The sequence below is a fragment of the Gasterosteus aculeatus genome, chromosome 8, assembly GCF_964276395.1.
Source record: "Gasterosteus aculeatus chromosome 8, fGasAcu3.hap1.1, whole genome shotgun sequence".
NCBI classification, from domain to species: domain Eukaryota; kingdom Metazoa; phylum Chordata; class Actinopteri; order Perciformes; family Gasterosteidae; genus Gasterosteus; species Gasterosteus aculeatus.
Window position 1 is genome coordinate 20,634,019 of NC_135695.1, and position 12,324 is coordinate 20,646,342.

Genomic DNA, 12,324 nt, shown 5'->3' on the forward strand with positions numbered 1-12,324 from the left:
AACATGGGATTAGTATAATTAGTATTTACTAGTACACGTGGAGGCTTTTGTTGTGAATGGAGGGTTTCCGTTCATTTTATTTCTCTGATGTCCTCGGGACATCGGTCATATGTCAACGCGCTAGTATTTTGTCATGACAACGCCCACTTGCCCATAATATAAAAAACTTGTCTGCTTCTTCTCTATTGAGTCGCAAATATTTAAAAAAAAACAGCATATAATTGATGCAGCATCATCGGGCTTTTTGTAGTTTATAATAAAATAGTCCCTTTATGTAGTACGCCTCGAGTTACCTTTTTATCGTGGAGCTCGCTACGCACCCAGCCAATCAGCGCCCGGCTCCAGCCTGGAACGCCCACATTATTTCCTAAGCCGCCAATCAGGGAGCTCCCCCTGGACGCCATTTTGTCGGTGCGAGCGGCGCCCATCGGGGTCTCCTGCTGGCCGCTGGATGGAACCTGTTGCTCCGTAGTTCCGTGTTGTGCAATGGACGGGTGAGTTATCCCGTCGTCTTACGCGTTCGCCCGCATTCGGCGTTGTCTTTTGCCCCTTTTAGTCACACGCGAGAACGACCCCCGCGAGCGCGTCGTCACGCAACGTGAACCAGAGGGGCCGCCGGTGTTCGCGTTGGTCGCTTAACTGTCGACGAAGTTGTGTTTGTGGTGTTAGCGGGAAGCTAGCCGCGTTAGCTCACCGCGTTAGCCTCGGTGCAGAGACACAACTCCACACTTCAACTCCGGTAACTGGCCTCTAATCCAGGCGTCGTTCATCTGCGGAACGCGATTGCTTATTTAACACCAAGCCCGACACACTAGGATGTGATTCATTAATACGTTATGGGTGTTTGTGGCCAAGCGACGTGCAAAATCCGGTAAAGCGTCACCGTGTTCTCACGCCCACCAAGCTAATGTTGTACGGCGATTCTGCTGCTCAATGTTATTAAACTGTTTGTCCCACTCAATTCCTTTAAGGTGAACACCTCGTGTTCTTGTGGATTCGTTGATCTGAGTATTCGGAGGAGAAGTAAAACATGACGGTGTTTAATGAGGACTTCAGATTGCTCATTAACGACCTGGAATAACTCATGTTTTGGGCGGAAAGCGGTTTTATTTACGAGTCTGTTATGAAAGTGTAGTTTTAGTAAAGTGCCGAATTGAATAGAGTTCCCTGTGTGTGTGTGTGTTGGTTAAAGACGTGCAGTTGTGTTCTGTGAGGTTTGTGTGTTCCTTATTTCGTGCTGAATGTAAGTTTTTAAATATTACGTTCTTGGTGTTTGGGGTTTAAAGTCATCACGTGTTGTCAAGGGGAGGAAACATGCGAGCAACCCGTTTGTCTGCAGTTCCTGTTGATGCTTTCAAAGTCTGTTCTCCATTGATTCCAATAAGCATCGATATATTAGTTGTCTTTCACCTGCAGGAGTCGGCGAGCGTTTACGACTCCGAGCACAGTTGGTTGTCTCCACTGCTTTTTTTTTTTTCCTTTCCTTCTCCACAGTTAAATTGGAGGCGTTTGAGTTCCTGCAGTGAATATTTGTGCGTTGTTGGGGCCCATTGGTGCCCCGAGGGTCTTCCAGCTGATTCACTTTCTGTGTTTCACATCAGCTTCAGCCCGAACAGCCGGTTTGTCAGCCGCTGTCTTGGAGTCCGTACACGTGACACGTAACATCTGAAGTCAATTAACACGTCAGGAGCGTTTGTCTTTAGTGCACCCCGCGGATCCTGGGGTGGGGGGCGATCTAACCCGGACCCCCGGTCACAAAGAACGATCCTGATATTTATCTTTCATTTCCCCTCATTGTGTTTATTGTTTTGCACCAAAACACAAAGTCCATGCATCGGATTCTCAAACATGGATGTGTACGGTCGTCTTTGGTCACGTGGCTGCCAGGGCGGCGACCAGTGTTCGTTGTCATGGTAACGGCACACGTCAGTCGGGGCCTCTTAAGGGTCGCAGCTCGCCCGCGAAGACGTTAGCTAGCTAGCTAGCTAGCTAACTAGCTAGCTAACTAGCTAGCTAGCTCAGTAGATCCAGAAGGCGTTGATGCTTCCATGGTTACTGACTAGTTGTTGCTCTTTCGCTGTTCTCTCCTCCGCTACGACAAAGCATCACGTTGTCACATTAACCTGTGGCCTCTACAGCGGTCACCGTGGTAACGCCAACACGTAAAAATGGCCGCCACTTACTTCAGTTCCAGCAGATCAACGACTCTCCACACAAGTTTTACATCTCCAGCGTGTTAGCTGCTGTTTTAGCGTCAGAGTTCAGATGTTGATGACGGACGTGTGTTTCCTCCTCTTCGAGATGCAGACAGAGTTCTTTTCTTTTCAATGAATCTACAATAAATAATTCAATGAAACGTGACGTCCTGAAATGTTGTTTGGCCGACAGACCAAATGGTTTCTGAATATGGCAAAGAAAAGCTAGAAACACTTCACATGCTGAAATCACAATATTCTCGGAAATTATTCATACATTTTCCATTAATTGTTGCTGATTCATTTCCAATTGTTTCAGTTCTAGAAAACACAACTTTACTCTCGGATTCACTTCACAACCTGAGAGTAGAATCACGTTTCTGATGTGGATGCATGTTTCCGTCGTCGTGCAGGACCCACTGATACTAACTGATTCATCCATCCTCTCCTATGTAGACTTTTCTCTTCTGTGAAGAACTGTCAAACATCTCAAGCTGCAAAAACAATTGAAGGTTAATCTATTTCTTTACATAATGTTATTCCTGCTACTGACGGTGTCAAAAAGCCAAAGATTTTGACCTTTTTGATCTCTGGAAGCAGAACTAAGTTAATAATTACTCCTGTTCCTTATTCTTTGGTACCCTTTTTAATGAATAAACATACATGGGGCAGGGCGTTTTAGCCTCATATCGAATTATTAACACCTCACGATGGCTTTTTTCAAGTGGTGAACCATAAATACAAAAGCGATTGTTGTGGCTCAATGAAGCTTATTGCTTTGCTCCGTGTCGATGATCATTGGAGCGAATGTCTCTGTCGCTTCCACCCTGACTGAGCCGAGGGTTTAACGTCATCGCTGTGATCATTAAATATGATCAGCTCATTAAAGGGAACATCTCCCTGAATCAATTCCTTCAGAATCAACCCGTCTCCATACAGAGAGACGAGGAACCAAAGTGTCAGTAAGACCTCCTCTCACGCTTGTGACGTGATGACAGTGAACGCATCGCCTCAGTCAGCTGGTTGACCCCCGTCCTCTCTGCTGGGTTCCTCTGCCGCTCACTCGTCTCCTCGGGCTTCAACCTCATTTTAACTGTTGGTTTGTTTTAAGTTTTTCTCCCTGCTGCTTCTAACACGCTGTCTTCTCTTCACAGCAGTGTCCACCAAGATTTAACAGTTGGTACTAAGGTAGGCACCTGCTCCTCCCTCCTCCTCCTCCTCCTCCTGCTGCTGAACCTTCCTGCTCTTCCTCAGCTCCTGTAACATGAGACATTCAGTCAGTCAGGAGTCCCTCGCCTTCATGTGGTGTTTTTGTTGCGTTCGAGGGCTCTCGGACATTAGAGCTGAATGAAGGATTCGTCAGTTGGTCCGTGGACAGGAGCAACTTGTTATTGATTGATTGATTAATAATCTCCGGCCTGGACAAACCGACTTTAACATCCAGCCTCGGTCAGGTTATCAGATCTTTACATGCCGAGTATCAGGAAACGGGAACCAGTTTGTCTACTCTGGTGTCACTGGTTCTACTTGAGCCTGCTCGTTCAATGCTGTAATCACCTGTGGTGGGCGTGGCCTCCGTGCACCTGAGATTGAGGCAGACCTGCACATTTTTCGAATGTCATGTTTGTTGCTTCCCTTTCACATTAAAGGCGTTCCTGTTGTTGAGAAGGCCGGATATATTCTTGCTAGGGCTTTAATTGTGAAAGTCAGTTGACATTTGATTATAAATACCGAAACAACTTTCACCCCCAGAAACGCAGAAGGAGGACCTGCTTTTACTACTCCGCCTTCGCTGCTTTCACTACTGCATCGCTGCGTCCGGGGCCGACCACGCGTAACGCCCCCGAGGCCCCGGCTCTTTTGTCTAAGTGACTGAGACTCGTGTGTGGAGTTGCTCCTCCGCCGACGATGACCACGGTGCCATGGGACTCACCTTCGTCTCTCGGCTAACGGGTTCGGTCTCTGTTGGTCTGCCGTCCAGCTGCTGGTGTTTTCTGTTAGAAAAGTCTGGAAATAAATCCTTTATTTCTGGGTCTGATTTCCCAGCAGCCATTGCTCACATTCCTGATTGGTTCGCATACTAATCAAAGGAATGTGAGTTGGGGATTTTACGACCAAAACCAGAATCTGAGCCAAAACCACATGAGCAGGAAGTGGCGGGAGGGAGGCGGACTCTTGACGATCACAGGTGACATTTTTCCTCCGGCGAGTCACCTGAACCTCTGAAGAACGACTGGATCCTCTTAAAGGAGAAGTTTAGGTTCCTTTCAGCCGCAGATGGAGGAACTTCTCATGAATACCATTTTCTCAGAAACAACTAGACTTTTGGCACAATCGTCCTGGTCTGAGAGATTATGAAGGTCAAAGGTCACCGTGACAATGAAACGTACTGACAGATGAGTTGTGTTTATCACAGGGTTGTTAGGTTTGTGATGCTGCTGAAGGTCTCCAGCTGGACTAAAGGGGGCGATGAGGTTTGGGGATTTGACGTAGAGCCAGTCAGCGAGGGGGGGGGGGGGGGTGGGGGGTGTTCAGGTAAAGACCGTCCGTCCTCCGTGAGACAGACCGGTCAGCAGCTGTCAGACGGCACATCCAGGCCCAGAGACCTGGACTCAGGTTTCCGCTCTTTTATTCATGAGCGGCGCTGTAAGGAGATCCGAGCTGCTTTTGTTCAGAGGAAACCGCCGGCCGCTCAGGGACACGAGTGTAGCTGTTCATCTCGTTCTCCGGTCGGCATTTAGTCCGACAATCAATATGACGTTCCCAAAAAGCAACATATTTACTTAAATACCTCAGAAGAAGGGCTGTCTGCAGATGTTCTAACGTGGTGTTTGCTTCATGGAGGAAATACTTGTTCTTTTAATGGCAGCAGGTCTCTTCACGGTGGTTAAAGGACTTGTGTCCTACTTTTAATGTCTCTTTGGTTTCTCAGCCTTTTGTGCAGAATGTGAGCGAGAACAGCAGAACAACTGTTTGTCTTCAGAATAAGACTTTGTCTCCATCTGGTTTCCATTGCCCCCCCCCCGCCCCTCCAAAGAAGTTTGACCTGTCTCGCGCTGACCGTTAAAAGGACAAGAAGGCGTTGCGTGGGACACGTGGCTCTCTGCTGCCCCCCGGTGGTGTCTCCAGCCTCTGAATGTGAGGATTTCCTGCTTTCAGCTTTGTCTTTTCAAAGGAAAGATCACGTCTGCTCTCGGGCTCTCAGACGTATCGTTTCTTAGTAGCGGTCAGCATGGACGAGGTGCAGTCAATCCGCATGAATGTCTCCCTGAGAACGACTGCAGCTCAGAGACAAACAAACCTTTCGTTTCCTGTCACTTCTTCTCAGCGTCTAAATATGAATCGCTGATGTTGTTGTGTTTCAGAGAGGATCTGAAGAGACTTTCCCCAGCGTCTCCATCGGCCCGTATATCATGAGCACCACAGGTCGGGTACTTTTAAGTTGTCCGTACGGCGGCAGTGTGGAGGAAATAACCCGTCCTGACGCGCTGTCGTTGTCTCCCGTCCTCTGCAGCCAATGGAAACGACAGTAAGAAGTTCAAAGGTGACATAAGAGGCCCCGGGGTGCCGTCCAGGGTCATCCACATCCGCAAGCTCCCCAACGACATCTCCGAGGCCGAGGTGATCAGCCTCGGTCTGCCGTTCGGAGACATCACCAACCTGCTGATGCTCAAAGCCAAAAACCAGGTGCGGGACTTTCAGTCGCCAAGATGTGACCAACTGTCCAAAACGCTCCGCCCCTTTTACAAGAGTTGTCTGCGGTGAATTGTCTCTACTAATCTGTGCGTTGTCCCCCTTCAGGCCTTCTTGGAGATGAACTCGGAGGAAGCGGCGCAGAACATGGTGGGTTATTACTCCACCGTGATGCCCATCATCAGGAACCATCTGGTCTACGTCCAGTTCTCCAACCACAAGGAGCTCAAGACCGACAACTCTCCCAACCAGGAGGTACGACTCCCTCCCGGCGACGGGTCGATGCCTCGTGAGCAGCTCTTCTAAGCCCACCCATTCTAAGCATGTGTTCCTCTTGCCCGTGTCCCCTCTCAGAGGGCCCAGGCTGCTCTCCGGGCCCTCACTTCTTCTCACGTGGACCCGACTATGGTGGCTCCGAGCGCCGTGCTGAGGGTGGTGGTGGAGAACCTGGTGTACCCCGTCACCTTGGACGCGCTCTGCCAGGTAAACGCTGAACTGCCACAACAACAACAACAACACAGGCAGGAGACACAAGAACTTTGAATACCTCTGAGAGGGGACATTTAACTGATCAGTCTCCTGTCTCGTCCTCAGATCTTCTCAAAGTTCGGCACGGTGCTGAGGATCATCGTCTTCACCAAGAACAGTCAGTTCCAGGCTCTGCTGCAGTACGCCGAGGGAGCCTCCGCCCAGTCCGCCAAGCTGGTGAGCATCACACACACACACACACACACACACACACACACACGTACCTCCTCTTTGGGGGCTTGACCTGCCGCTGTCTGTGCTTCAGTCTCTGGACGCTCAGAACATCTACAACGGCTGCTGCACTCTGAGGATCAGCTTCTCCAAACTCACCACCCTCAACGTCAAGTACAACAACGAGAAGAGCCGCGACTTCACCCGACCCGACCTGCCCTCCGGGGACAGCCAGCCCAGCATGGAGCACCCGGCCATGGCCACCGCCTTCAGTAAGTAACCCCCCCCCCCCCCAGACACACACACACACACACGATTCAACAGGAGGGTCAAATAACAAAACGACAGATAAGGACACAACTTCTCTACAGTTTCTCCGATGGTCTCGAAGCAGCGGTTCAGGTGTTGTTTCTTGTCTGCAGCTCCAGGGATCATCTCAGCTGGACCGTACGGCGGCGCGGCTCACGGCTTCCAGCCGGCCTTCACCCTCCAGCCGGCCAGTAAGTGAACGCGTGACGTCTTCGTAGAGAACTGACCCAAACCTCCCTCGTGCGTAGAGACCTTTGGTTTGAAACAAAGACACAAACGGCTAACTTAATATAATGTCCTATATTCTACCAATAGGTGCGTCTGAATGCTGCACAATGTTCCTCTTTTCTTTTTTTAAAAGTCTGTAAACTCCTGACAGCCAATCGCATCGCATCTCGTGCTCATGCTGCCTTTGTTAGGAACGAGCGTGTCGTAATGCTCGTCCCACTTCTCCCAGTGTCCTCCCACTATCCAGGCCTGGTCCCCGCTATGCCCGGGGCCCTGGCCTCCCTGTCCCTCCCCGGGGCCGCCAGGCTGGGGTTCCACCACATGTCTGCTGGAGTCTCAGTCCTGCTGGTCAGCAACCTGAACCCTGAGGTGAGCCCTTCACTGCGCCCGGCCGTCGCGGTCCTCTCCTGCTTCTTACCGCTACATTTGTTGTTTCCTCAAACGACTAAACTCAAAACCAGCAGCAATCTGTTTTCCTGCTTTTTCTTTGTGCAGTGCATTGTGGGATAGCGTTGTTTATTGTCATATTTGTTTCCAATTTGTTAATTTTTTTATTTTTATTTTTTAAAGGAGATTTTTATCTTAGACTTTAATGTAAGAAAACCTAAAATAAACAAATACCAAAGTAGCGTAATATAATGAAACTAATACCAACAATTGCATTTAAAGTGCGTGAACACACACACACACGCACACACTCCGCAAAGCGCTGTGTTTTACCACCATCTGTAATGTTTTGAATTGACATTAAGCATCAACACACACACACTCACCTGTCTTATCAAATGCTACCTCCTCTCCAAAGGTAATTAACCTCCTGATTGACCCCTCACCTGTCTTTTTTTCCCCTGTTTAATTTGTTGCCATGGAAACGGCTCGGACCCTCCGCCTGTCCTGCCCTCCCACCTTTACCTGTCCTGTCCCTCCACTGCCTTCTCTGCTGTCTCTAAAGAGAGTTACGCCCCACTGCCTCTTTATTCTCTTCGGTATGTTGTCACTCGCTTCTTATTTTGAAATTTCAGTAACGCGGTTGTTCTGATATTAAGTTCATGTTGTAGTTTTTTCTCTTTTTCATTTGTTTTTAATGAAAAGTAATGAGTTTGCTTTAGTCACATTCTGCATGTTGATTTGAGTCCATTCACAATATTTGCAGCTTTTTTTTTCTTTTTGGGTTTTAGATCCAACTTTTAAGTTTCTTTTAAGTTAAAGAAGGTTTCTGCTTCTCAAAAGTCCTCGTGTGCGTTGAGCCAAATTAGAGCGAAATGAAGACACGTTATTACGCATTTACATGGTAACAAAAATGCTATGAGGATAGAAATATCAATATCTAAATGAAAAAATAACGATTCTAGAAAGCTTCAGTCTGGTGACGCTGATAAAAATCAGTCAGTCAGAAATACTTTCATAGTGATAAATAATAATAAAGGAATAGATTAATTACTAATGATAATAAAATGGTAATAATGAAAAAGTGATTAACGATATAACATACTTAAAATAGGGATAACAGAAAGCTTAATTAATAATAATGACACTGATGAGCATAACAAGAATCCGGAGTTCTATTACATCATTATATTTAGTGTGAAATAAGCTGTCAAAGTCGTTTTTTAGCCACATTCAGATCTTGTGCTTCAACTCACACGGTGGCCATCACAGCCTCTTATTCGGTCACGGTCGTCACGGCGATCACATTTGACGGAAGCTGCATTTATTGTGTTCCATCTGGCTTTGGATACGTGTTTGCATGCTGGGTTTCTTCTGCATGTCCAGACTTCCTGAATCAGCCTCTCGCCCACACTCCCATAATTCATAGCGGCCTGGCCGGCTGCAGTCAGTTGCGTTAAAACCGAGGCGACGTCATTGTGCTTGTCGGGCTTCCTGTTTGAGGAGAATTTAACCTGTTGTTGTTGTTTCTGGCTGCATCGTTAAGGTGTTTATGGCGACGTGATGAGAGTCAAGATTCTGTTCAACAAGAAGGAGAACGCTCTGGTCCAGATGTCGGACTGCACACAGGCTCAGCTAGGTAACCACAAACTTCCTTTTAGTGGAACAAGCTGAAGTTGTCTTAACTCCAGTGATCCCGTCGGTCAGCGGTTAACCTTTGACCTCCCGCCCCTGCAGCCATGAGCCACCTGAGTGGACAGCAGCTGCACGGGAAGTCTCTGCGCATCACGCCGTCCAAACACACCAGCGTGCAGCTGCCCCGAGAAGGCCACGAGGACCAGGGCCTGACCAAGGACTACAGCAACTCCCCGCTGCACCGCTTCAAGAAGCCCGGCTCCAAGAACTACTCCAACATCTTCCCGCCTTCGGCCACCTTGCACCTGTCCAACATCCCGTAAGTGCTTCGCCCCCCGGAGTAAATGACCCGCGGCGTTACTGAGATGCTCGCGCTCCTCTGACGCTCCGTTGTGTTCACAGCCCGTCTGTGGTGGAGGACGACCTGAAGATGCTGTTCTCCACCTCGGGAGCCATGGTCAAGGCCTTCAAGTTCTTCCAGTAAGTCATCCTTCTTGACTCCTCCCTCCTATCCCTTTACTCCCTTTATCCCCTGAACTTCTCCATGTGTCTTTGTCTTGTTTCCCGCTCAGGAAGGACCATAAGATGGCTCTGATCCAGATGGGCTCGGTGGAGGAGGCGCTCGAGGCGCTCATCGAGTTCCACAACCACGACCTGGGGGAGAACCACCACCTGCGGGTCTCCTTCTCCAAGTCCTCCATCTGAGCCCCAGACCCCCCCCTCACTGGTGTCCACTACACTCCCGTCATTCCCGCCGGTCTGCAGGAGCCACCGGGAAGCCCGGCGTGATGTTAACTTATTTTTTTTTTAAACTCATTTTTAGTTTCTTAGGGGGGATTTTAGGTCATTTTGAGAACCATGTGGAGGAAGCAAGAATTCTGGAGTCAATCAGACGTCGTAATCAGAAACCACCTGTCTCCATCCCGAGGTCCCGGTCAGGGTTGTTGAGTTTGTGTATTCGTGTCCTTCTCGTTTTGAAGTCGTTGCTTTTTCGCCACTCTTTCCTTTTTGACTTTAATCCGAGAATCAAGGAATTAGACTCGGCCTTCTAAACGTATTCCTCTGGAATGCAGACTCAGTTTATCATAATCCCGACTTTATTAACTCCGAATTCTTTCTATAATCTCAGTTTTCCTGTGGTCCTAATCCTCTTCCCACTGAAGATTCCCATTCGAAGCAAACCTTGAGTTTAAAGTACCCCCCCCCCCCCCCTCATCTGTGCCTTATTCCTGCAGACACAATGACCTTGACTCTGACATTAAAGTCAAATCTCCCGCCGTGCCTCTGAGCTGGCAGGAAGCAGGTTTACAGTTGGTAACGGTTTACTGTTGTGTTACAAATATATATCTTTATTTTATTGGTGTTGTTTGGTGCCGCTGGCGACGGCGGCGACAAACATGTGAACTCTTTCGGCCGGTTTGCCGTTCTTTTGACTTTCTTTTCTTTTTTTTAGATGCCCTTTTCTTCTTGATTTCTTTTCTATGTACGCAATCACGTTTTATTCAAATCAAACATTGTAGCAATTTTTTAATCATTCCTGACCTTTAACTTGTTTTTTTGTTTTTTTCAGTTTCTGTGGTGTTCTGTTTAGATTTCTGTGCGTCGTCACGTCTCCTCCGAACGGTTTTTATTTATTAGTGTTGTGATCCACTACAGCTGAAACCAAAAACGGCCTTTTTAGATGCAAACGAACCGCCTCAGGTTGATGGTCAGAGGACCAAACCAGCAGGAGGCGGAAGACGCTCAACTGGTTTGGGCTTTTGACGGGTGTTTTACTGAGGGGGGGGGGGGGGGGGGGTTGTTGTTTCCATCCGTGACTCCGGCCCTCTGTGGAAACGAGGCAGATGTAACGAGGCGTGCCTTCCCAGACCGGCATCAGCTATTGATGCCTCTTCGCTCCCAGATGGAAGTCTGGAGAAGAAGAAGAAACTTGCGGCCGTCACAAACGTACTGAAACCACGAGGTGCTGGTTTGGTTTCTTTGTCTTAATATTATCACGCCGACATTCCAGCCTGGACCCGACGTGATGCATTCAAGGCGCCTAGGACGTTTGTGCGGCGGTGCCCGTGTTTAGGCTCCTCCTCCTCCTGTGTTTTCTTTTTTTAATTCGGTGAAGGTCATGTTGACGGGTCAGAGCGCCGCTCAGATCCAGGGGACCAATAAATACATTTATAAAGCGTCTGCTGGCTGTAAATATTAGTTTCTTTTTGGGGGGGGGGGGACAAGAAGTCCAGGACACGGCGAGGCTGCTTCCTCCCGGGTGACTTGAATGCATCGCAGGCGGATGAACTTGAATCATGTTTTAGGGCACATTTCTGTGTCTGCGAGCTGATTGGTGGTTTTATATCTGATGTATATTTTGATTCTGAGCCTTTGACTGTTTGTGTCACAAAGACAAAAAAAACAATTAAATCACTTTTTATCTAAAAACTGTGTGAATGTTTGTCTAAAAGTGTCGCTTTGGTTTCTGTGTAGTTTTGGTGTCTTTTTAATTGATTACTAGTGGAAAATAAACAGCAATTCATTCAATTTATGAAAATGATCATTAATAGTTCACGATGAACTTGTTTTTTTTTACAGTACTGCATTAGTAACAATACTGATGATTATTATACATGAAAGTACCAAAGTCACAGTTCTGAATAGTTTTACTACATTGGACTGATATTTCTGGCATGATTTCAATGCAGATTTTACTGTTCGAAAGAATCTAAACTTAACGCAATACTGTAGATTTCACAGTATTTTATTAATGTGTTTTGTGATCAGAACCAGCAGGTGGCAGCAAAACACAAATGTTACCACGACAGGAGACAATAAATACAGCCAAATGTGTACACTCTAGCAATACTGTGTATTAATACATTAGTGCTGTGTATCAATATATTATATGAATACTGTATTAATACAGAAATGCTGTGTATGTATACATATTGTGTATTATTATTGGAATGTTCTATTAATACCTTAATTCTGTGTATTAATAAAATAGTAGGAAAACTATTAATTCATGAATGCTGTGTATTAATACATAGTAGGAACGCTGTTTACTAATTTACTAGTACTGTGCATTAATACATCCAATTTGTGAATTATTACATTTTACGAATACTGTTTAAATACCATAATGCTGCATCAATACATTATAGGAATACTGTGTATTAATTCACTATAGAAA

General features: G+C 47.2%; 1 protein-coding gene across 11 annotated transcripts; it reads left to right on the plus strand.

The window, feature by feature from the left end:
* The first annotated feature begins 297 nt into the window (after nucleotides 1-297).
* On the plus strand, nucleotides 298-11,576 carry ptbp1b (polypyrimidine tract binding protein 1b). 11 transcript variants are annotated; one of them, XM_078108688.1, is made up of 17 exons: nucleotides 455-494; nucleotides 2,652-2,707; nucleotides 3,350-3,383; nucleotides 5,128-5,333; nucleotides 5,561-5,621; nucleotides 5,710-5,882; nucleotides 5,997-6,143; nucleotides 6,243-6,371; nucleotides 6,483-6,593; nucleotides 6,682-6,859; nucleotides 7,010-7,087; nucleotides 7,354-7,493; nucleotides 8,077-8,110; nucleotides 9,058-9,150; nucleotides 9,249-9,465; nucleotides 9,549-9,626; nucleotides 9,719-11,576. In XM_078108688.1, the coding sequence occupies exons 5-17, from the start codon at nucleotides 5,609-5,611 to the stop codon at nucleotides 9,849-9,851; spliced, it is 1,524 nt and encodes a 507-aa protein (XP_077964814.1). In that variant the 5' UTR covers nucleotides 455-494; nucleotides 2,652-2,707; nucleotides 3,350-3,383; nucleotides 5,128-5,333; nucleotides 5,561-5,608; the 3' UTR covers nucleotides 9,852-11,576. The 11 variants fall into 11 exon arrangements, with proteins under 11 accessions (XP_077964810.1, XP_077964813.1, XP_040040004.2 ...); XM_078108689.1 differs by having other exon boundaries at nucleotides 3,353-3,383; XM_078108684.1 differs by lacking the exon at nucleotides 5,128-5,333 and having other exon boundaries at nucleotides 298-494.
* The last annotated feature ends 748 nt before the right edge of the window (nucleotides 11,577-12,324 follow it).

Excerpts from the sequence above, each read along its gene's own strand:
- ptbp1b (XM_040184070.2), top strand. Across the intron at positions 7,494-8,076 it reads TCAGCAACCTGAACCCTGAG|AGAGTTACGCCCCACTGCCT; the intron begins GTGAGCCCTTCA and ends CTGTCTCTAAAG. Across the intron at positions 8,111-9,057 it reads CTGCCTCTTTATTCTCTTCG|GTGTTTATGGCGACGTGATG; the intron begins GTATGTTGTCAC and ends TGCATCGTTAAG.